The 25,691-nt window shown below is 42.2% G+C and overlaps 1 protein-coding gene across 1 annotated transcript in view; it reads left to right on the top strand.

Moving 5' to 3' along the window:
• The window catches only part of USP22 (ubiquitin specific peptidase 22), a 46,070-nt gene that overhangs the window by 2,585 nt on the left and 17,794 nt on the right, over positions 1–25,691 (top strand). The window contains exons 2-3 of the mRNA XM_026005653.2: positions 17,715–17,847; positions 24,601–24,714. Of these exons, the coding sequence (XP_025861438.1) occupies positions 17,715–17,847; positions 24,601–24,714 (247 nt within the window). The remainder of the gene's footprint in view (positions 1–17,714; positions 17,848–24,600; positions 24,715–25,691) is intronic.

Below are 25,691 nucleotides of genomic sequence, written 5' to 3'. Positions count from 1 at the left end.
CAGACCTGTCAGTGTTGCAATACCTCTTGGCAGTATACCAGCAAGTTCTTCATCTTTTATGCTCCAGATTTTCGGGGATAGTCCTTTTTTAATCACTTGGGTCCTGTGTAATGGTGTATCTAGCACTCTCTAGTGGCCTAGCTAATGAACAGTTGGTTGGATAAATAGTTTAACTTGATGGTTAACAATGAACAATACGTGTTTGGCAGTTTGTAGGATTCTCAGTAGCTCTGTAGGCTTAGTATATTTTTGATTTTAACAATATGAAATTTCCTACAAAAATATTTCAACTCAAGTTATAGTCTTTGTAAATAAAGGTGCCTTTTGAGGTTGAAGTTTCAGCTACAATGTAACCATAGAAACAAAGCCCTGGATAAACAGGAGTTAGAACTTTGTCTAAGTAGAAAAGGGTTATGATTTTGTATTCACTTTTGATTCTTCTTTTGGTAGGCACAGAGTGAGAAGAACATGATCGGATTTGATACCTTTATGTCCAATTTAGGCTTGAATTGCAGTAAATCTTGTGTACTACTGAATGTAAAAGTGTTCCTATGATTTAGGACTGAGTGCTACCACAGTGGCATGTGTTGAATAGAGCAAATATCTTACCATTTTAGGGTGTGAAAAAGAAACTGGCAGTAAAAACATTGAGAATTTACAGTGCTACTGGTTATTATGACATAACATAGTCTACACTGTATTTTGAATATATAGATCCTTGGAAGGTGATATTTTGGTGATTTTTTTTCAGATTTTATTTATTTACTCATGAGAGACACACATAGAGAAGGAGAGAGAGGCAGAGACACAGGCAGAGGGAGAAGCAGGCTCCACATAGGGATTCCAATGTGGGACTTGATCCCAGGACTCCAGGATCATGCCCTGTGCTGAAGGCAGGCGCTAAACTGCTGAGCCACCCAGACGTCCCTTCAGTGATATTTTTTAAAATATTCACTCCTCTTTTTTAAAAAAATTCTTTGTGACTCTAAAATTTTGCAGCAGCTTGTCCTCAAGATACAGGCCCTCTTTGTAGCTGTAGTAACTTTTACCAAATATACTTGGCCACAAGTGAAGAAGAGGTGTCAAACATACTGTAATTTTGGATTGTTATAGTTCTGGTTTAGTTTGGTCACTAATCTGGAGGGCAGGAAACTGCTTTCGAAGGTTTCTACCCGAGGCACAGAATTTGGGGCCTAAAGCGAGCCTTTGGGTTGAAATTCTTATTTTGTTTGAGAAAGGGGCTAGAGAGAAGGAAATTTACCTGGGAAATAATAGATAAGAGGCCAGAGGGCTCGAAGATCCAGTAATTATACTTTTAACATTTTGTTCTTTTCTACATTTGTGATCTTCACACCACTATTTAAATGTGGAATGGGTATCCTTTGGAAGAAAGAATGATTCCCTATTTTTTTAGACCTCTCATTCTCCAGTCTAGAGTCAAATTCGAATTCTGGGTTTCTGTCTTGACGAATTGAAATGATAATTGTCCAAAGGCCATTAAATAGGTGTCACACAGCGAGATAATAAATATCTGCCTTAAAATTTAAAGTATTTGTAGATGCCCAATGATAATTCCTACACTTAGGGTAGTTAGAGCCAGAACTTACATAAACCATTGCATAAAATAATTCTAGATGCTTAATTGTTGGTCAGTTTTACTGAGGAAGATTAAAATGCATGATCTATGTATTAAAACAATTGCAAAGCGACATTATGAACATGTTCTTAATGTGTAAAAATTAAAATACCTTATAGGCTTATAGAATATATAAGGTGAGTCTTTTCTGGCCATACACAATTACTGTCAAGATATGTTTATTGCCTGGGTCCTTCAGATTTTTAAAAAATTATATATGGACACCTGAGTGGCTCAGTCAGTTAAGTGTTTGTCTGCCTTTGGTTCAGGTCATGATTCCACAGTCCTAGGAATTGAGCCTCAATAGGAAGCCTGCTTCTCTCTCTCCTTCGGCCTGCTGCTCCACCTGCTTGTGTGCGCACAGGCTGTCAAACAAATAAAATCTTCAAAAAGTTTTTTGAGTATATGTATGAATAAAACAAAGTTACATGATTTTATTTATGTAAACATACATGCTGTGTATCTTGTTTTCCATTTTTCACCTGTTGCCCATGTATATAGATCTGTTGAACTGTGCAGTTAATATTCCGTTGGATAGAAACAGCATTGTGTATTTTCCTTTTTTTCAAGCTTTCAGTTTGGAGGATTTGCTAAGAATTCATATAAGCCTGGTAATCAGTTTAAAGTAATAATCTTAGGCAAGTAATTTTTATGTATATTTTTGTTGAGGGAGTGAAATGTAATTTGTCTACTTTACATCAAACTTGAGACACCTTTAAAAAGCACACTTTTATTTATGGACAATTGTAGGAAGGGAGGTAGCCAAAAGGAGACAAGTACAAAACTAAACATGAAACATTAAAGTTGAAGATAGTATAATTTCATAGGGTAATGCCCTTTGATTTTGAGTCTTTACAAAGTGAGAAATACAGATTGTTAGCCTGTGGGCACTTGCCTAAGATGAGAGTAGCTCTAACAGTGAGGGCTGTATAAATGTGGCTATTGTGTGGAAAGGGAAATCATTGCAGGAGGAATATGGTCTTATTTCTCTTGAGTCAGTGGTCCTTTGCCATGTGTTTTAGAAAAAGATGTACTGGTCTAGGACTGCACTGTGCTGGTCATCTCTTTATATGTACTGCTTTAGTTCTGGAGTCTGAGAGCCTCCCTTGAGATCTGAATGAATCTCTTATATTTTGAACTTTTTAGCAGAAATCATCATTGGGGAAGAACAGTTCTGCCGTTACTTAGACAAAATACCTGGAGTGACAGGACAGATTGGCAGATCATAAACTGAGAGCCATGAAATATCCATGTGTTGCTGGCTTCACCACTGAGACCGGTTAGTCCTCATTGACTCAGCCTGGCACTTAAGCATGACGTTGAAAATGCTGCTGAGCCCACTCTGGGTTTTTTTTTTTTAAAGTTGTTCATTTTTTGGATGTTTTTGTTTGTTTTTTTAAAGTACATTTTTTCTTTTCAAAATTTATTTTGAGAAATTAACTTTTGCCTTATTTATCGATGCTTTGAATCTTTCAAATCCTTACAACAAAACATACAATTCAACTAAGCAGGGGACAGGTCATTCCAAGTAAAAGATCCAAAATGGAAAAAAATTTTTCTTTTGAGATAATTGTAGATTGATGTGCTATTGTAAAAAAATAAAAATACATGGAACTTCCTGTATTCTTTACCCAGTTACCGGAATGGTAACCTCTTGCAAACTGTAACAGTATTAACAACCAGGATGTCAGCATTGATACAGTTCATCTTTGACACAATGTACCCATTTTATTCAGCCCCCCCCCCCCCCCCGAGTTCCCCTGATTATTATCCTCTTATTGTTAACTGTGGTACCTTTTGTCACAACTAATGACCAAGCTTGATACGTAGTTATGAACTGGAAGTCATAGAGATCATTAGTTTTTTCCCTAATCTCCTTTTTTTAAAAAAGATTTTTATTTATTCATGAGAGACACACAGAAGTAGAGACACAGGCAGAGGGAGAAGCAGGCTCCATGCAGGGAGCCGGACATGGGACTCGATCCTGGGTCTCCAGGATCAGGCCCTGGGCTGAAGGCGGCGCTAAACCACTGAGCCACCTGGGGCTGCCCATTTTCTTTTTCAGAAGCCCATCCAGGATTCCACATTACATTTAGTTGTTATGTCTTCGTAGGCTCCTCTGGATTGTGACATTTTCTCAGATTCTCCTTGATTTTGATGACCTTGCCAGTTTTAAGGCATAGTGCTCAAGCATTTTATAGAATGCCCCTCAATTTGGGCTTGTCTGATGTTTTCCTTGTGGTTCAGTGCTGTGTTTATGGGTTTTGAGAAGACTAGAGGTGAAGTGCCCTTCTCAAGTCCTGTCAAGGGTGGTTCGGTCAACATGACTTAACCGCCATCGGTGGTAAACTTGACCACATGGCTGTTGGGCTGCTCTACAATACAGTGACTGTTTCTCCTTCCTTCCCATGCTGTCCTCTTTGGAGCACAGTCACTGCACAGATGACACTTAAGGAGTGGGCAGTTACATTTTACCTCCTTGAGGCCAGAGTATCTATAGAAATTACTTCGAATTTTTCTATATGAAATATTTGTGCTTTCTCACTCATTTAGTATTTATTCAATCTTTTATATCAGTGTGGATTTATGGATTTTTTATGCCCTGGGTTATAATCCAGTATATTCTGTTTTGTTGCTTGGACTGTTCAGCTTTAGCCAATGGGAGCTCTTCAGTTGTCTTCTGTATCACTTGGGCATACCCTTACCAATTTTTGTTTGGCTTATTGTTGTTTTTGAGGACTTCCTTACTTTCTGCTACTGTAAGAGTTTCCACACTTATATTTTCTGCCCTGGTCTTAGAATCTGCCATTTCACTGAGGGGCCATGGTTCCTTTCACTGGAGAATGGAATTAGAAAATATGGTTCGAGGGGATCCCTGGGTGGCTCAGTGGCTTAGCGCTGCCTTCAGCCCAGGGCGTGATCCTGGAGTCCCGGGATCGAGTCCCACAACGGGCTTCCTGCATGGAGCCTGCTTCTCCCTCTTCCTCTGCCTGTGTCTCTGCCTCTCTCTCTGTGTCTATCATGAATAAATAAATAAAATTAAAAAAAAAAAAAAAAAAGAAAAGAGGGATCCCTGGGTGGCCCAGTGGTTTAGCACCTGCCTTTGGCCCAGGGTGCGATCCTGGAGACCCAGGATCGAATCCCACATCGGGCTCCTGGTGCATGGAGCCTGCTTCTCCCTCTGCCTCTCTGGTGCGCGCTCGCGCGCTCTCTCTCTCTTTCTCTCTCTCTCTGTGACAATCATAAATAAATAAAAAAAAAAAAAAGAAAGAAAAGAAAATATGGCTTGAGCAATGGCTCTGCTTGTTGATACCAGTGTTGTGGCTTCTAAGCTCTTGGGAGAGTTAAGAACAAACGTGGGTATACTAATGCTTGTACACACAAGTCTCTGGTTATGCATCTCCACCCCTATTAAAGTATACCTGAGTTCATAGTGCTGTCTCCAACTCTAATCCAATACTACATGTATCATTCTAGCCTTCCCCTCTTGCTTATCTGTAACTTCTCTGTCCAGCAGAGTCCAACTTATCCCCCATCCATGTACTTGCCTGTTTATTTTCAGTTTACTTGTATAGTTGTATAGGGCCCAAAGGTAGCCCCCCCAGCCTTCAAAAATGTGACACTTTGGCATATTGTTTATTCTGATGTAAAAGTTCTTAAAGGGACCTCTGGGTGGCTCAATTGGTTAAGCATCTGCCTTCAGCTCAGGTCATGATTCCAGGGGCCTGGGATCAAACCCTGTGTGTCGGGGTCCTTGCCCATCGCCCGCCTGCTTCTCCCTCTCCATTTGCCTGCTGCTCCCCCTGCTTGTGCGCTCTTGTGTGCATGTGTTTTTTTTTCCTCTCTCTCTCTGTCAAATGGATGAATGAAATCTTTAAAGTTCCTTAAAAAAAAAAAAAAGGGCCCATGCAAGAATACTCTGATCCTCCTTTGTGTCCAGAAAGCAAGAAATAAATCTCCCATGTCAAATGTGCCAGGAAGTAAAGAGACATTCTTATCACAGGGAATTTAGAACCTAGAAAACTATATAACCTTTGTTACTTTTTACCAATTTATCACTTAGCCCAAAATCTGTGTAGAATTCCTTATTAATTGAAGCTCCCGAACATAAGTTTTTGTCCTGTTGATTCCTCTCAGATTTATTGTCTCTTTGTCCAATGAGTACAAAAACTGCCAGCGTTAATTTCTTTGGGCCTTGATGTCAGTATTGGTCTCCGTATGAGCATATTTATTTTATTTTTTTTTAAAGATTTTATTTATTTATTCATGAGAATACACAGAGAGGAAAGAGAGGCAGAGACACAGGCAGAGGGAGAAGCAGGCTCCATGCTGGGGAGCCCGACGCGGGACTCCATCCCGGGTCTCCAGGATCAGGCCCTGGGCTGAAGGCGGCGCTAAACTGCTGAGCCACCCGGGCTGCCCATGTGAGCATATTTAAACTTTGTAATTCTTAGACCAGCTGGAAGAATCTTGAAGGGTAGAGGAAAAATTTTCCTAACAGCTGTTTCAGAATTTTTAACCTGCCCTGCCTTGGGAAGCAGTGTTATCACCTGGCTTAGGTATGGCTCCTTTTGCTTTTAGTTTTATATCCTCCACTCATTTCCAAGTTATGTAGGCAGGTTGTCCCATGCCCTTTACGTAAATGAGAGTTATCTCATACATTTATTTGTAATACAGTCAGATTCTTTTATCATGGTTTGAGCTGCGTCCTGGCATCCTCTGACTGCCTAACCAGTTATTTACAGATTTGCATGTATTGTGGTTTGCCCTTTGTACTGTGAAAGTTCAGAAGATTGGGTGAATGGGTGGCTCAGTTGGTTAAGCTTCTGCCTTCAGCCCAGGTCATGATCTTGGGGTCCTGGGATCCAGCCCCACATCAGGCTCCCTGCTCAGCAGAGTCTGCTTCTCCCTTTTCCCTTTGCCTGCTCGTCTCTCTCTCTCTCTCTCTCTCTCTCAAAAAAAAAAAAAAAAAAAAAGGTTCACAAGATTAAGTAGAAAGTACGGAAACTCAGTTTTCAGGGTCTGAAGTGACCTACCTTACAGATATTTGAGGCTAGCTTCTTGCCTCTCATCTTATGTTGACTAGTACCTGTAGCAGAGCATGAAATTAAACCAGAATCAGTAGCTTTTATTATTACTTTTTAGCAGCTCTGGTAAAAGATTTTGGGGAATAAAGTGGGAAGTGCAGGTTAAAATGAAGGTTTAGGGTAATCTGATCACTCCCTATACACACTTATAGTTGACAGTTGGAAGGTGGTGTAGAATTTCTTTATTTTTTAAAGACTTTATTTATTTATTTTTTTTTTAAAGACTTTATTTATTCATGAGAGAGGCAGAGAAGCAGGCTCCATGCCAGAAGCCCAATGCAGGACTCCATCCAGGATCACACCCTGGGCCAAAGGCAGGCGCTAAACCCCTGAGCCAACCAGGGATCCCCAGGTGGTGTAGAGTTTAAATTGAGAACAGCCCAAGGGAGGAAAAAAAGTAGCCTGAGGCAGTCAGTACTGGGGGGGGGGGGGGGGGGTTTGCCCTTGTTTCTGCCCAAAAGTGTGACCTACCAGGTCCCCAAATCTCTCTTGCACTTATTTCTCATTTATGATCATAGTGCTTTACATTTACATAACATTTTATATTTTATAAAGCATATCTTACAGAAAATTTCACTTGGTTTGGGTACTCATGATACACTTTTCAGGGAGGGTGGCAGGTAAGTCTCATCCAAGAGCACTGATGTAAACACTGAGTCGGCCTTGAAATTAGGTTACTCTGAGTCTGAAGTTTGGGATCCCACTAAATTATTCTGGAATGTTTTACAATATCACTGAGTAATTCTCTAATATCAGCAGATATTGACCCAGTGCTGTACAAATTAGACTTAATTCTGACACTTAGTGTAAGATCGCCTAGGTTAAGGAGTTTACTTCTCTGCATGCAGCACTGTTCCTGCTATACACACTAGTCACAAGTCCAGGTTGTCATCTGTGCTTGCAACTGGTTAGGATCCCTTCTTTGGGTCCAGTAATTTGTTAAAATGGTTTCCAAAACTCAGGGGAACATTTACTTAGGTTTACCAGTTTATTGTAAAGGATATTCTAAAGTGTACAGATGGACAGTCAGATGAAGAGGTACATAGGATCAGGTCTGGGAGGGCCCTAGGCATAGGAGCTTTCTCCCAGTGGAGTAGAGGTGCATCATACTCCCAAGTCATGTGATATAGGAAGATATTAAGCGTTCGAAGCCAACAGACAAAAAGAATTGAGATGTTTTTGGTGCAAAGGTTTTATTAAAGCACGAGGACAGGACCTGTGGGCAGAAAGCGCTGCACTGGGGTCGTGAGGAGTGGCCTATTATATCCTTTCAAGTTGGGAGGGGATTAGGGCCGGTGGAAGTCTCCAAAAAATTTTGGAAGCAAAGTTTCCAGGACCTTGAGGGGGCTAGCTGCTATTAGGAAAAGGTCATTTTTTAATGTCTAATAAAACCTGAGTCATGAGACCCATATATCAGTGAGTCATAGGCTTGGGCGGTGATTGCCAACATATATCTTGGGGTGTAGAGATTAAAAAAAAAAACTTTTGTAAACTTCCTTTAAGATTTTTTATTTATTTGAGAGAGAACGTGGAGGGGAGGTGCAGAGGGAGAAGCAGGCTCCCCGCTGAGCAGGGAGCTGGACTTGGGAAGACACAGGGCTTGATCCCAGGACCCTGAGATCATGACCTGAGCTGAAGGCAACCACTTAACTGACTGAGCCACCCAGGTGCTCCCAAAGGAACTTTTATATGTTAAAATATAAAAGGATTTCAGGATCCTGGGGGTCAGGCTAAGATTGTCTTTTGCCCTTAGCAAGGTATTAACATGGAGGCACCTGAGTTCCTAGAGGAAGGTCACTCTGCCTGTTTCAAGGACTTGTCAGTGGGCTGTGGATAGTAAGGAAATTTAATAATTTCTTTTCTGCTTTTATTTCCCACATCACATGGATGCATTAACCAACCCAGAAGCCCTCTCGACCTGTCTTTTAGCATTTTTATGAAAACTTTATTACACCGTTATGACTGATTAAGCAGACAGTTAAACCGTTACACAGGCATGACTGATTAAACTACTGTCTGTTGGAGGGGGCTGAAGGTCCACTCCTCTCTCTAGTCACAGGGTTGGTTTCCTGGAACCCAGACCCCATCTTGAGGCTGTCCAGAAGCTTTTCAAAAATCTCATTAGCATAAACAAACCTGGTTGAAAGGGACTTGTTTGAATAACAAAAGACCCCTTTTTCAATCTTCAAAATTCCAAGCGTTTTGAGAGCTTTGTGCTTAGAACTTTGAAAAGTAAGGCCAAAATATGTACTACTTATCAGTTATGTCACTGCCACTTTTGTACCTGGAGGGAGTTGGACGGAATCTATTTTAGTTGAGATTCAAAGGCCTGAGTGTGGCTTTCTGAGGTTGGGGAATTGGAGATTAATTTATTTTTTTGCCTTTTAGTGCCTCAGTTCATGTAGGAAATAGAATGTTTATCCTGTCCCTTTGCTTATATCAGAGTCCATGATGGTATAAAAGTATTTTGAGCCTCGAAAAAGTCATTGAAGATGGGCAGCCCAGGTGGCTCAGCGGTTTAGCGCCGCCTTCAGCCCAGGGCCTGGTCCTGGAGACCCGGGATCGAGTCCCACGTCGGGCTCCCTGTATGGAGCCTGTTTGTTCCTCTGCCTGTGTCTCTGCCTGTCTCTCTGTGTCTCTCATGAATAAATAAATAAAATCTTAAAAAAAAAATTTCATATAAAAAGAAAAGAAAGTCATTGAAGAGAAGCATGACAGGTATACTTACCTTCTTACAGTTGTCAGATGTGACTAGACCACTGGTGGGTAATATGGGACGTATGCATTAGCTCTGCAGGTGCTGCCTCATGGTTGTCATTTTCTTTAAGCTGGAATCAAAATTCACTGTACAGCTGAGTCATCCTCGACTTCAAGTGCCTCTTCTGTCCTTGCCCTGTCCTTCTTGGGGTGAGGAGGAAGATGGGGAAAAAAGATAATAGAGATTAGGGTATCCAAGGAAATATTGTTAATATTGAGGCCCAATGAATGGACTTCCTGTGAATTTCTTGCACCATGTAAGCTCAGAACTGTTTGTTTTTAAAAGTTTTTATTTAAATCCCAGCTAACATTCAGCATGATATTAGTTTCAGGTGTAAAATAGAGTGATGCAGCAGTTCTGTAAGGACTCCATGCTAATCACAAGTGCCCTCCTTTTTTTTTTTTTTTAATTTTTATTTATTTATGATAGTCACACACAGAGAGAGAGAGAGAGAGAGAGAGGCAGAGACACAGGCAGAGGGAGAAGCAGGCTCCATGCACTGGGAGCCCGACGTGGGATTCGATCCCGGGTCTCCAGGATCGCGCCCTGGGTCAAAGGCAGGCGCCAAACCGCTGCGCCACCCAGGGATCCCACAAGTGCCCTCCTTAATCGCCCATCCTCCCATCCACCTTCCCTCTGGTCACTGTTGTGCCCAAGATTGCGAATCCGAGAAACCACCAAGGAGCCAACACAGATGCAAGCGCACGAGGATTTATTAGCAAGCTTGAGCTTGGGTCCAAGTATACCCGATTCAGCAGAGCAGGGACTTGGACCCCGAGATGGGTTCCAGCTTAGTTTTATGGGCTGGTCTAGGGGACCTCCAGAAGGCGTGGAGGAATTTCTCAAGTTCTGTTTACATTCTGATATGGGGCTTTCAGGGACATTGAGCTCTGTTCTCATTCTAATATGGGACTTTCTGCCACTGGCTTGGGCTCTGTTGTCCTTCTGATACGGGATTCCCTGCTGAGGACATTCTGCAGTTTTTCCTATAAAGTTGAGCTCTTATTCACAGGGGCCTAAGATGGCTATACTTGTGCTAATGCTAAACTTGAGGTGGAATGGCCTTAATTTTTCTCAGCCTCCACAGTCACTACCAGTTCTCTATAGTTCAGAGTCTGTTTCTTGGTTTTCCTCTCTCTTTCCTCCTTTGCTCCTATGTTCTGTTTCTTAAATTCCACATGTGCTTGAGATCTGACTTCATTTACTATAATCCTCTCTAGCTCCCGCCACGTGGATGCAAACAGAGCTGGTAAATCATTGGCCTGGCTGCTTTTCCTATCGCTAAGAATCACAGCTGTGTTTCAGGATTTACTTGCAGGCTACCCGAATCAACTTGAAGTAATTTATAGGAGAAAGGGCTTTAATACAAGAAACCACTGTAAGGGCTCCAGGAGCAGTAGATTCTTGGTTGAGTTTTCTGGAACCCCTGCCAGCCTCCAGAATTCTGTTGCCTCTGCTGAGCCAGGAAAGTTGCCAGGGTTGCCTCCCCAACAGGAAGCTGCCTGGGGAACTGAGGGAGGAACCTTGCTAGCCCTGCGGCACCAGACACTCCAGAAAGCAGCCACCCTGTGCCTCCCCAGCTCACTCAGAACAGTAGTGTGTGATACACGGGTGTCCTCACCTTTTCAGTGCCAATAGGAGGGGGTTGGAATCATAACTGACATGAACTCTATTCTTTCCTGCAGCTGCTTTAACAAGTGCCCACAAAGTGGGGGGTTTAGAACAAGTTCTAGAGGCCAGAAGCCCAAAGTCTGGTAGGTAGGACCATGCCCCTCCAGAAGCTCCTGGGGTGGAAGGCTTCCTGGACTGTTCCAGCTCCCGCCACCCCCCACTCTGGTTTCTGCCTCCTTCACCTGGCCTTTATTCCTGGGTGCACAGTCTCTGTGTCCCTCTCTCAGGGACACTCAAGATGGCATTTGGGGCCCACCCAGATCATCAAGTATAATCTCATCTCTACACCCTTAACTCGATTACTTATGCAAAATACTTTTTCCAAATAAGATAGCATTCACTGGTTCTAAAGATTCAAACAGGGATACACCTTTTGGGGAGCTAGCAGGAGCCAGGTTAGCCCCACTACAAATCCTAACACATAGAGGCACTGCCCTCAATGTGTTAAAAAGCATCAGATCATTTAATCTTTGTAATAGTGGTTTGAGGTAGATATGTGTCCACATTTTAGAAGTCAGGAAACCAAGGCAAAGAGAATCATGTACCTTGCTCCATATCTCATAGCGAGAGTGATGGAATTGAATCCGCTCCTGTGTCCTGTGACTGATGTTGAGTGGGTCTCCGGATCAGCTACAACTGAAAGCCACATCTTTTTAAAGAATTAACTGGAAGTCAGCAGCTACAGTAAAAAAGTTACTTTATTTTTTTAATATTTTATTTGTTCATGAGAGGCACACATAGAGAGAGAGGGAGAGAGGGGCAGAGACACAGGCAGAGGGAGAAGCAGGCTCCATGCGCAGGGAGCCGGACGCGGGGCGGGACTCAATCCCGGGTCTCCAGGATCACACCCTTGGCTGAAGGTGGCGCTAAACCACTGAACCACCTGGGCTGCCCATCCTAATTACTTTCACTAGTACTTAACAGTACTACTCACCTGCCTTTGTTTTAACTCAGGAGGCAGATATTATGAACTCCTTGTGTAAGTTAGTATTACTCATTTTAGGATCTAGAACTGTGCTGTTCACTAGCCACATGTGCTATTTGTAATAGGAAATAAACATCCAGTTTCTTGGTGGTTCTAGTCAGTTGTAGGGAATGACTACTGTAATGAACAGTGCAGATATAGAACACTTGCAGCAACATAGAACGTTCTATTGGACAGTGCTGATACAGACAAATAACAATGCAAAAGACAACACCAAAGACAAATTTCTGCTTTTTGTATTGTCTGTAGCCTATTGACTGGCTGCTTGATTAATGTTAGAGAACTGAGTTGAATCCATCAAGGCCTTCAGTGGTGAGTTCTAAACCACCTGTAGTTGAGTATTCTAGGTATTAATGTGCTAGAACATAGTCACCCAGATGAGTATTTAAGTCCTTAATTACATGCTTTCCTTCTGTTCTTTGAGTTTTCCCACTTTGAGTTCTCTTTATTCCATATGAATTGAGGTCATACGCCTTATAAGAAACATTTGTTCTTTAGAATTCCATAGAATTCGAGCAGAAATTGTATACAGACTATTTTTATTTCCCCAGTCCTCCTTAATCAGATGTGGTTGTTCTTTTAAATTTCAGAGCATTTGGTTTATGTCTCTCACTATAACTGCATATATTATCTGTGTGTTTATTATTTCGTGTTACGGCTTTTTATCCCTCCTATTAAAGCACAATCCTTGATGAATCTTTGATGCTCCTGTCCTTGTGAACAGCGCCCAGTCCTCCAGATGTCCCCTTCGAGCCCTTTCCTGGTCCCTCTGAGGAGTGTCTCCTGTCTACATGGCCAGCAAAGGACCTTTGCCTGACTTCGTACTTTTGTATGACGGTGGTTGCAAACAGTATGTCCTTTTTTGTGGCCAGGTTCCTCTATGTTCTCTTGTGAGATTCATCTCTGCTGCTGGATGTACCATGAGTTCCTTTCTATTGCTCTGCTCATTGCATTCAATGTCTATACCACAGTTTATGCTTTTTGCTCCCGATGAGTATTTTTTATTTATTTTCAGGTTTGAGGTATTACAATTATGACATTCTTTTATGTGTCTTTTGGTGTCCTTGATACATGCAGTACTGTCATGTATATGTTTCTATTTCTGTTATATATAAACTTGGGAATTATTGAGTTACAGGATATGTATTGTTGAGTAGTTTACCCTTAAAAAAATTTTTTTTAAAGATTCTTTTTTTCTAAAGATTTTATTTATTTTTTTCGTGAGAGACACAGAAAGAGAGAAAGAGAGAGGCAGAGACACAGGCAGAGGGAGAAGCAGGCTCCATGCAGGGAGCCTGATGTGGGCTCCAGGATCCCAGGACTCCAGGATCACACCCTGGGCGGAAGGCAGGTGCTAAACTGCTGAGCCACAGGGATCAGGGATCCCCTGTTTTCCCTTTATTTAAAAGAAATACAAAACCTACAAAAATAGCAAGAATACCAAAATATCATATACACTTATCTATACTCATCAATTTCTTTTGGGTATATTAAGGTTTGGATAAGGTGGTGTTTATTGGCCAGAGTACTCTGTTCTAAAGGTGACCTTTTCCCCTCTAATTAACAAATGTAGTCTTTGTTACTTTGAAACTGAGTATCCAGTGCCCCAGTGTACATACATACAGACATATGTAGACACAGGCATATGTGTACACATGCATATAAGTAACTTAATGTATTTTTATTGATGTAAAATTAATATAAAAATTAAAAATGAACAATTCACTATATTTAGGATGTTCTACAGTCATCACCGCACCTCTACCAAGTTTCAGATCATTTCTATCTGCTCCCTATTCTCTCTCTTCAGCCCTTAGTAGCCTCTAATCTCTATTCTGTCTCTGTGGATTTACCTGTTCTGAATATTTCATATGAATGGAATCACACATTATGTGACCCTCTGTGTCCATCTGCTCTCACTTGGCATTACGTTCTCAAGGTTCATCTATGTTGCAACTGTGTCAGAACTTCATTCTTTTTTATGGCTGAATAATACTCCATTGTGTGGATATACTATATTTTGTGTATCCATTCATCCTTTAATGGGAATTTGGTCTGTTTCTTCTACCTTTTAACTATTGTGAATGACCCAGTATTTTTCTCCTCTGTGGTTTTAGCATCCATTGATGACTTTTTCCTAAATCCATTATGATGATGATGATTAGAAAATGAAGATTTTTTTTTAAATTTTTTTTTAATTTTTATTTATGATAGTCACAGAGAGAGAGAGAGACAGAGACACAGGCAGAGGGAGAAGCAGGCTTCATGCACCGGGAGCCCGATGTGGGATTCGATCCCGGGTCTCCAGGATCGCGCCCTGGGCCAAAGGCAGGCGCCAAACCGCTGCGCCACCCAGGGATCCCGAAAATGAAGATTTTTGTATGTGTATTTTTGTCTTTCCAACTACAGGGATTAGATGGAATTCTCCTGTGAAGACTGTTAAAACTGTTTGTGTTTAGTATTAATAATCAGAATGGACTTGGGGATTCTTTTTTATTCGGTATGTAATCTATTCTCGTTATTATTCATTTTTATACTCAGATTGTATCAGAATTCCCTAGTGGGAATTCCTTAAGCTGGCCCACCATTCTTTCTAACATGCCTCTCTCAGTGTTGGAGTCAGTGGCTTTTTTAAAAAGATTTATTTATTTGAGAGAGAGAATGCTCTCCTGTATGAGTTGGGAGGGAGGAGCAAAGGGAGAGGAGAGAGAGAATGGCAAAAGCAGGCTCCATGCTCAGCTCAGCCCACCGTGGGGCTTGATCTCACAACCCTGAGATCATGACCTGAGCCGAAATGAAGACTCAGAGGCTCAACTGAGCCACCCAGGCACCCCAAGCGTGGATTTTACTTAAATGAAAAAGATTTAGCTGAATTGTGAATATGTGTGTGCATTTATTTGTAATTAAGGCTTTCTTTCCCTGACCTGGTAGTATCAGGACATTATCAGTTTCTGTGTTTTTAGAGGAGCTCTCTTCCTCTAAATTGCTATATTTTTTTGTGCAGCTGAGATCATTGAGGATCTTTTTCTTGGGGCAGATTTTTATTTCATGAAATTCTGTAGGACAACAGGTAATGTATTTTTACATTTAAAGTTCAGGCAGCCCTGGTGGCTCAGCGGTTTAGCGCCGCCTTCAGCCCAGGGCACAATCCTGGAGACCTAGGATCGAGTCCCATGTCAGGCTCCCTGCATGGAGCCTGCCTCTCCCTTTGCCTGTGTCTCTGCCTCTCTCTCTCTCTCTCTGTCTCTATGAATAAATAAAATCTTTAAAAAAAATAAAGTTCAGGGCTTAATTTTGATCTTTAAAAAAAACTTTTTGTGTATTTTGGGGTTCCTTGGGTGTCTGACTCTTGATTTCAGCTCAGGTTGTGTTCTCAGGGTCATTAGATTGAGCCCCAAGTTAGGCTCCATGCTTAGTGGGGAGTCTGCTTGAAGATTCTTCCCTTCTGCTCGTACCCCCACTCGCATGTGCTCTTTATCTCTAAAGTAAATACATCGTTTTTAAAAATTTTTGTGTGTTTTAAGGGAAAACTTAGTGTTACAGATGTGTAATTATCCAGATGAGCTAATATTTTCAAGGTAATGCTGCTCTTGAATTTTTTGTTATATAAATAGATTTGGATTTACTGCTTTAAGTTCATAGAGAAATTTTTTTGATCACTATAATGCCTTTTAAATATCCTGAGTGATGAAAATAAAGGACATCTCTGAATCTTTCCCATTCTTTATATCTGTATTTGTAGTGAGTAGTAAATGGATTTTAGCTTGTGATTATAATCTCAGAATCTTATTCTGTTGCTTACAGTATTTTGAGCTACAGGGAAATTTTCCATGATACCTGAAGATATCACTCGCTCACATCAAATATAACTGTATGTGTAATTTAAAATGTTCCCTGTATTCTGAAAGCAATTATGGTTACTTGATTTCTTTATCACTGGAAGAATGGATTATACAACTATACTACTATGGCATTTTATTTTTTAAATTTTTGTTTTGTTTTTATTTTTATTTTTTTTAAGATTTTATTTATTCATGAGAGACAGAGAGAGAGAAGCACAGGTACAGGCAGAAGGAGAATCAGGCTCCATGCCGGGAGCCTGACGAGGGACTCGATCCCGGGTCTCCAGGATCACACCATGGGCTGAAGGCGGTGCTAAACCGCTGAGCCACCCAGGCTGCCCTATTTTTGTTTTAAAGATTGATTTATTTGAGAGAGAGCACACGAGCACATGAGTAGGAGGGCAAGGGGGAGAGAGAGGAACATGTCTGATTTGTCCTGTGATTTGGGATTTTGGCCACATGGCTCCTGTCTTTAAGGAGCATAGGTCCATGTACCGTCCCTGTCCAGCCCATCTGCACCAGTTCTGCATCTCCTGGAGGCTGAAGTGGACAGTGTCCCCAGATGGCTTCCCTTAAGGCAGTTACCCTCTAGGTGAAAATGGTGATTCGTGTTTTATGTAAATTAGGTTTGAGACTAGTCCCCAGAGCCTCTCCTCTGTCTGTGCCCTCCATTCTAGGTGAATGCACAGCCTGTCAGCCCTGGGCTTGGCCCTTGATCCTGTGAGTGCAGAGTGAAGCTTAGGTGGGGCTGTCTCCAAGCTGAGGGATTCCTGGGGTTAGGCACATCCTAGGCCACATTCTGTGTCACACACACCTCACTCCCCACAATGGTCATGAGCATGTACACTAACTTTCTGCAGATGTCAGAAGAGCCTAAAACCTTCCCCAGGGGGTGATTGTGAGCAGTGAATGAGGCAAATCATCTGAAAGCCTCTGGCACCAGAGTCTAGAGTACATTCGGTGTGTGGTGTGGAATATTTGTGGGGGCAGTCCTTTCTGTTTTAACCTTCCTTCTCCATACCCTGTTTATCTTCTCCTTCATCTCCTTGCTTCCTGCCCACCCATTGCAACAGAAGAAAATCTTATACTGTGATGTCATCTCAGAGGTTGGAAATTCAGTTTGATGATCTGCAGGGAGTTTACAGTTAACGACAGCGTAGAGGTCATATTGTGCTAGAAAACATTGGTGTTCTGGGTGGTTTGGGTGTATAAGAATTATCACTGCTCACAATTGCTGAGATTAAAATTTTAGGTTTCTGTGGTCTAATTCTTGGCAACAGACTTTCTTTTTCTTTTTCTTCTGTATCATTTTGACTCATGTCCCTCTCTGTTGGTTGATGAACTGCTTCTAAGTTTGCTGTGGTCTTGTGACCTGGAATATCAAATATATAGTGAGGTCCACAGTAAGGGTGGCTAGGCTATGAGTTGCTGGTCTGAAATGGGGACAGGAGCCGAGACGGTGGCAGGAGGAGAATGCAGAGACTGATGGTCCCTAAAGCCTCGTGTGGTAAACACCTGAGCAGCTGATGGGTTTTGTGAATTGAGATGGTGGGTTGAACTTTCTTAACACGGAGCTAGTTTGGAGCTAAAGTACCTTTTGGAGCAGTTGAAAAGATTAACGAAGATACCCTGTGATTTCCTTTCCTCTGGTTCCCTTGTCGGTTTTGATCATTTTGCTTGACCACTTTCTCTCTCTGAGAACGTAAGGTTTTTAATTCTCTTCACTCCCTTTCAGGCCAAGTCATGCGTCTGTCACGTTTGTGGTGTTCACCTGAACAGGCTCCACTCCTGCCTGCACTGTGTCTTCTTTGGCTGCTTCACAAAGAAACATATTCATGAACATGCGAAGTCCAAGCGGCACAACCTGGGTAAGGCGCCCTGGGACATGGCTTTAGGGTGTGGGGCCGCCGTCCCCCAGGGGCCCGTCTGAGGCCCTTGTGAGAGTCCAGGGTCGGAGGACTACACAGGGCACAGAGGGACCATGCACCCAGCTTTTGCCTGGAGGCACTGGGGTTGATGTGAATATTGTGTGCAACTGGAAATGATAATTTAAAGAGGCTCAACTGTTTCAGTGTTCTTTGAAACCGTCTTGTTTTTTAATGCAGTGTCAGAGTCCTCTTTCTCTCTGAAAAGCCTTGTTAGGTTAGATTAGGCAAAACCCCACAAAGAAAGATCTTAGATGAAGTGTTGGGTTATTGAGGTTAGCACAGATGGCAGCCAGCTGGGGGGGTTTTACTTTTTATGGATTTTCACTCCTCTCCATAATACAGTCATGGAAAGGCTAACAGCTCATGACACCGTGGCATTAAGGTGAATTTATATCTCTTATACTTACCAGTTCAGACTGTCACACGTTCTGGAAGTTACATGAAGCAAAATTTTGTCCCTGGCTTTATTTTCTAATTGTGCTCCTTAGGTGTTTCTCTCTCCTTCATAATGATGTTTTAAGTGATGGTGAGGTTTTTAGGCACTCCTTGAGAAAATCACTTTGAAAAAGTCCAGCCCAAAGAAGCTCTTACTTCATGGGGGCTCTGCAGTTCCAGTTAAAGATCTTTTTTTTTTTTTTTTTTTTTTAAGATTTTATTTATTTATTCATGAGGGACACCGAGAGAGAGGCAGAGACGTAGGCAGAGAGAGAAAGAAGCAGGCTCCACATGGGGAGCCCAATGTGGGACTTGATCCTGGGACCCCAGGATCACGCCCTGGGCTGAAGGCAAGTGCTCAACAGCTGAGCCACCCAGGTGTCCCCCCAGTTAAAGATCTTTTTAGAGCCTTTTTAAATAGTAGGGATGGGGGACAACCTGGTGGCTCAGTCGTTGAGCCTCAGGTTGTGGTCCCTGGGTCCTGGTATTGAGTTCTGCATCACGCTTCCTGCATGGAGCCTGCTTCTCCCTCTGCCTATGTCTCTGCCTCTCTCTGTGTGTCTCTCACGAATGAATAAATAAATAAAATCTTAAAAAAACAAATAGTAGGGATGGAACGTACTAAGTCCTCTATGGCGGACTACTGCATTCATAACGGAGAACATACAGCAAGTGCTGTTAAGAAGGCTCCTGGAATGAGGGTTTTTTTGGGGAGAGTGGTGCCAGTAATGCTTTCATGAATTATGTCCCATGGAGGAATGAGGGATCTCTTCTTACATTGACCAATCAGACGAAAAAGACACTGCTCAGGACAGTGTGGATGTGATAAAAGTGTGCAGTATTTACCTAATGTAGACACTTGCATTTACAGTGTAAATGAAGAGTATTCCTGCCCTATCTGAATCTTAGATCAGACCCATTTAGGCCGCTCTGCTGTTACGCCTGGGCTGTGATTCTGTGGGCTAAAGAGTTATGGAACATTGGAAATATATTTGCACTTAAAAAGCTATCTGAAGAATTTTATTGTTACCCAGAGTCATCTATAAAAATGACTTTAGAAATGTATTCATTTTATTAACCTGACTGATAAACTCTGCCTCTACTTTTGGTAGAGTGAATGCATTTTAGGTTTGCTCTCAGAAACAAAACCTTGAGATGGGAGAAATATCTAGTCCTTCGCTGTTAGAGTCTGTGAATTTATTGAAGATTGCTCATGTATGTGTTCATCCAGGCTAGGAGTTTTCTGTGTCTGGGAGAGGAGGAGTGGAGGGCGACGGGCACAAGAGAGAGAGAGGCTGAAGTGTAGAAGTGCTAGAGGAGAACATAATCCGGGCAGCCCTGACTCCCACCTGGCGGTTTGGTTCCCGACTAGCCAAGAGCACCTGCCTGTCCTCTGCCCTGTGCATCTCACTGCTGCTCCCACCTGCTTATCTCCAGAGCAACTTCTAGGCTGTCCATATTTTGGTTGTCATTTTATAAGGGTATTTTGCAGGACGTCCAAGGGCAGAGTAATTGAGCAGTGATAGGGGGACTGAGGTGCCTTGATTTCCTTGTGGTCAGGTTCTTCCACCTTCCAGGGATATTCCATAGTATAATAGTGGGACCTGAAGTGGATTAGTAGGGAAACTCTCAGCAGGTGTCTACTTTTTTGTTTGATTAGCGCGAACAGGCCTAAACTGAATCTTGTCTGAATATTGTGGATAATGCATTTAAAAATAGAATATTGATAGCAATAAGGTCATCGTTGAAGGTCATGTGGAAGGACAGGTATGGCCTGTCCAGTATGGCATGGGATAAGTTGGACCTGACAGCAGTCTCCTCAAACATTCTAATTCTTGGTCTGTCCTTTCCTAAAAGTAGTTTCCTTAATCCAATGGGATAAAAACATACGTCAGGAAAAAGGGCTTCCTCTCATTTGGGATGGCCACTCCATTTTACTGGTATACTTCCACCTGGACTGGTTGGTGTCCTAAACTGGATGTTGGAATTCTAGTTCACTGTGGGGCCTGGTGCAATGAGTAGGGCGACAAACTTGGAGCTGTTTGATTTCATACTTTCTGGCTGCTTACAGGTTTTTTTATGTTGAGTCACAAGGTACTTAGATTTTGCCACTATGAGACACAAAAGTGTGAAAGTAATGCCTTTAGCTTTGTTCCATGTGTCTTTGAAGAGGTATTGTAGCTGCTCCCAAAAGACCACACGCTGGTGGGTGCGGGGAAACCAGCTCACTTAGGAATTGGTAGTGTTTCCCCCTCCATTCTCGAGGTTACCCTGGGACCGAAGGGAAAGGACCTCACGTGGTGCATGTGTGCATGGTACCTGGGTCACCTATAGCTTTGGGAGTTCTCCAGGAGCCCAGTGTACCCTCATCTTCACTACAAAAGAATTTTCCAGGGGAACTACCTTGATTGTATGTGTTGCTTTGGGTTTTTAAATTTTATATTGAGGTGAAATTCACATAACGTACAAAGTTTAAAGCGTACACTTCAGTGGCATTCACTCTCTCACCACACTGTGCAATCAGCATCTTTCCACTTCAGAATTTTTTCATCATCTCAGAAGAATAGCCCACTTCCAGGAATGAGTGTGTGTGTCCCCACCCCCCACCCCCCACCCCCCACCCCCCGACCTCCAGTCCCTCCAACCCCTGGCAATTGCTGATCTGCTCTTTGTCTCCCTGAACTTGCCTGTTCTGAATATTTTGTAAAAGGAATTATACAGAGGATGACCTTTTGTGTCTAGCTTCTTTCTCTCAGCATGTTTTCGGGATTCATCCATGCTATAGCATGTATCAGTAATTCATTGCTGTGTATGTTGAGGTAATATCGCATTGTGTACATCTTCCATATTTTGTTCATCTTTTCATCTATTAATGGACATTTGGGTTGTTCCCACCTTTTGGCTCTTCTGAGTAATGCTGCATAAACAGTCGTGTGAGTTTCTGTGTGGACATAAGTTTCCATTTCATTTAGATACATACCTCAGAATGAAATAGCAGGGTGCTCATATGGTAAGGTGTGTCGAGTTTTTGTGGGGCCACCAGATTTGCCTATGGTGGCGGCACTATTCTTTGTTCCTGCCAGCAGTTTCTCCACATCCTGGCCAACACTTACTTTCTTTTTTAGTAACTCTGGCCATTATGATGAGTGTGAAGTGGTATCTTAGTGTGGCTTTGATATGCATTTTCTCAATGACCAGTGATGTTAAATGTTTTTTTCATGTGCTTCTTGGTCCTTGGTATATCTTCTTTGGAGAAATGTCTATGCAAGTCACTTGTTCATGTTTTTAATTGGGTTGGGTTGTCTTTTTATTGTGCTTTATGAGATATATATATACACACACACAAAACACACATCTCTTGGAGATTTCTGTCTCCTGGGTAGTGAACCCTGACCAGATATATGCTTTGCAGATATTTTCTCCCATTTTGTGGGTTGTCTTTCACTTTCTTAATAATGTCCTTGAAGGCACAAAGTCTAGTTTTGATCAAGCCCAATTTATCAGTTTTTTTCTTTAGTTGTTAATGTTTTTGGTGTCAAATTGTGAGTCCACTGCCAAATCCGTGGTCATGAAGACTTAACCCCTAGGTTTTCTTCTGATAGTTTTGTACCCTTAGTGCTTTATTGAGGTTGCTGATCCCTTCTTCATTTTTGTATATGATGTAGAGGTGAGCTTCATCTTTTGTTTGTGGACTTCTGGTCATCCCACCACTGTTTGTTGAGCAGGTGGCACTTCTTCCATTGGATGATCTTGGCACTCCAGTAGACTTCACTAATTTTACATAGTTAGGTGTTGAGTTTGGAAAAGCGCCTTGAAGAAGAGCTTGTCTAGGATGACTTGAACACACATTGAAATATTTATATACCTTCCCCGGGCTGGTAATTGTGCTGTTGTTGACTGTATGCTTGGCATATATTTTTTTAAGATTTACTTATTTACTTGAGAGAGAGAGAGAGGGGGTGGGGGAGGGGCAGAGGGAGAGAATCTCAAGCAGACTTCCTGCTGAGCACAGAGCTCAATGAGGGGCTTGCTTGGCATATTTTTTATTGACTGCCTTTGCTTTCCTGAAAATTCCTGTCATCCTCGCTGTAGTCTGCTTCTGGCTTTGGTATCCCTGTGCCAGGAACTATCCCATTTAAGGAATATGCAGTGCCAAAGGGCTGCCAAGCTCCATGGAACAGCTTTGTTGGAGACTTTCAAAAAATTTGTAGGAATTTTGTCAGTTTTGGGTTAGGGGCAAGGGTGGGATAGGCATGGGATTTTTTTTTTTTTTTTTTTGGAGTTCAGTTTGCCAACATATAGCATAACACCCAGTGCTCATCCCATCAAGTGCCCCTCTCAGTGCCCATCACCCAGTCACCCCTACCCCCTGCCCACCTCCCTTTCCACCACCCCTTTTTCGTTTCCCAGAATTAGGAGTCTCTCATGATCTGTCACCTTCTCTGATATTTCCCACTCATTTTCTCTCCTTCCCCCTTATTCCCTTTCACTATTTTTTATATTCCCCAAATGAATGAGACCATATAATGTTTGTCCTTTTCCGATTGACTTATTTCACTCAGCATAATACCCTCCAGTTCCATCCACGTCGAAGCAAATGGTGGGTATTTGTCGTTTCTAATGGCTGAGTAAGATTCCATTGTATACATAAACCACATCTTCTTTATCCACTCATCTTTCGATGGACACCGAGGCTCCTTCCACAGTTTGGCTATTGTTTGGACATTGCTGCTATAAACATCGGGGTGCAGGTGTCCTGGCGTTTCACTGCATCTGTATCTTTGGGGAAATTCTTAGCAATGCAATTGCTGGGTCATAGGGGAGATCTATTTTTAACTCTTTGAGGAACGTGCACACAGTTTCCCAGAGTGGCTGCACCAGTTCAAGAGGTTCCCCTTTCTCCACAGCCTCTCCAACATTTGTTGTTTCCTGTTTCCCCATTCTCACTGGTGTGAGGTGGCATCTCATTGTGGTTTTGATTTGTATCTCCCTGATGGCCAGTGATGCGGAGCATTTTCTCATGTGCTTGTTGCCATGTCTATGTCTTCCTCTGTGAGATTTCTGTTCATGTCTTTTGCCCATTTCATGAGTGGATTGTTTCAGGCATGGGATTCTTAAATTGAGCTTTAATACATCTGTTCTAGAGGACTTTAAAGATCCACCACAATATTACTGATCTGTGTCATGGTGACAGAAGACATGGAATAAAAAGTTGTGATTTATGAAGACATTCCCATGTACTACGTGTACTGTAAAGTTGTAGAATTATCACACAAACCTGTGAGGTGTCAGTGCTGTTACTGTTACCATTATGCCAAAGGGGAAGCTGAGACTCAAAGAAGTGGTGCATGACTAGTAAGTGGCAAAACTAGGAGGCAGACCAGTTCTACATCTGTGCTCTTCATGCTGCGTTGCTTCTCAGACAGCTTCTGTGGCTTGGTGAATCTAAACCAGAACAAATTCTTTTTAATTGTTCAATTGGGATGCCTTTCTTCCAGGTGCTTACATTAAAGGACTTTATCTTACTTTATAATGAAGTAACTAAGAGCAGGTTTTATAGATGATGCAGACAAGAAAGTGCACAAAACCCACTCACAGGTGGGCAGGAGCCAACTCTATGGGTCAAGAAGTCAAGATTATCTGGTTAGGGAACATTTTACCACTGTCCTTAAAGCAAACAGCAGCTGCATTCCTTTTTGTAATCATAGCAGGAGTTCTAGATATAATAGAACACGGTTATGTGTCAGGTGGCTAAGAGTCCTTATGAACTGATCATACACGATGAAAGTTTTCCTTTTTTTTTTTTTTGAATTTTATTTATTTATTTGAGAGAACAGGAGCACATGTTGAGGGGGCGGGGGGGGGGGCGGTGCTGAGCTGAAGGCAGAGGCTTAACTGGCTGAGCCTCCCAGGCATCCCTTCCCTTGTTTTAAATACCACTCTTTCAGAAAATAGAGTCCTCATACTTGAGGATTAAGTCTTTTGTAAAATGTGGACGGGATGGCTCTCATTCTCACTCAGATTCCTCAGACTTGTAAGTCCTGAGCTTCCAAGGAAACTACATGTACTGTACCTGCTTAGGATAAAGGTCTGAAGTGGGAGGGATGAATCCTTTCATAAAAAGGGGTTCTATGATTTGAGAGTAGGGAAACAGTGGAAACAGTAAGATGCGTAAAACACTTAGATGTTTCATTTGTAACCTTAAATGTTGCCTTTACATTTTTAATTAAATTTGCTCTCTCTCCTTTCTCTTTTCAGCCATAGAGCTTATGTATGGAGGCATCTACTGCTTTTTGTGTCAGGACTACATATATGACAAAGATATAGAAATCATTGCCAAAGAGGAACAGCGGAAAGCTTGGAAAATGCAAGGTTTGGTTTTGCCTAGATTTATGTGCCTGATTTGTCTCTTAGTCCTGCATTCCCTCATGTCTGTCCAGGGCAAAGCTGATCAAGAGAAAGATCAGTGTCTAGGGAAAAAGTCAGTATAGGGAGATAGGACAGCAGCTGGATTTTTGCAGGGTGGGTCCTGATTTAGTGGGAAGAACCCCCACAGCTGCTTACTTCCTCCTGTAGGCACCAGCTGAGGATCCAGGAAAAGCAGGTGAAGTGACTCGCCAGACAGGTGTGCAGGCTCCTTCTGCAGGGGCCCTGGGGAGGCAGCTGGAAATCCAAGCTTCTCATGGCTGGTGGTCTTTCTGGCGACCAGCCCCTCTCCAGGAACCCACCAAGAGTCACCTCATTAGAATAAAAGATGCTCCTGCTCTCTTATCACTTAGAGAGTATAAGGGTTTTAAGAGCCCTGTGCCAGGAACCAGGGGTGGAGACCAATACATACGTTTTCTGTTTTCTCCTAGTAGCTGTGGTACCAGCATGGGGTTCTCAGTTGCTGTCACTTCCTTGACCTCACACTTTCTTCCTTGGATATGTAGTCAGGGTACACACAAATCTCATACATATGTTTTCCCTATTCATTTCTTTGTTTCTTGTTTCCTTGATTTTTTTTAGTTTTCATTTCCAGCAGATGCTCATGGGTTACAACAGTAAGAGGTGTAGTTTACCCCGCTTGACTGGTGAGCATCTGTCAACTAGCAGAACCGTCACTGTTTACAAAGAGAACCCAGTATCTCTTTTACACTTTTTGGGCTTAATTGCTCTGCTTTTGAAAAAACACCATTTTTTGAGAATGGAACAATACAAACAGGTGCTCTCTGTGATCAGATTTGTTTGTATGTAACAAATCTTTTCTGGAGAACAACTTCCTATTCTTTTCTCCCTCAATAATTTAGTAACATTGCAACTGAGTCTGAATATATTATTTCTTTGGGAAGAACATTTACCCTACAAGA

The sequence above is a fragment of the Vulpes vulpes genome, chromosome 12 (assembly GCF_048418805.1).
Source record: "Vulpes vulpes isolate BD-2025 chromosome 12, VulVul3, whole genome shotgun sequence".
Classification (NCBI taxonomy): Eukaryota; Metazoa; Chordata; class Mammalia; order Carnivora; family Canidae; genus Vulpes; species Vulpes vulpes.
The sequence above is the reverse complement of the archived record's forward strand: the minus strand, read 5'-3'. Positions and strand labels throughout refer to the sequence as shown.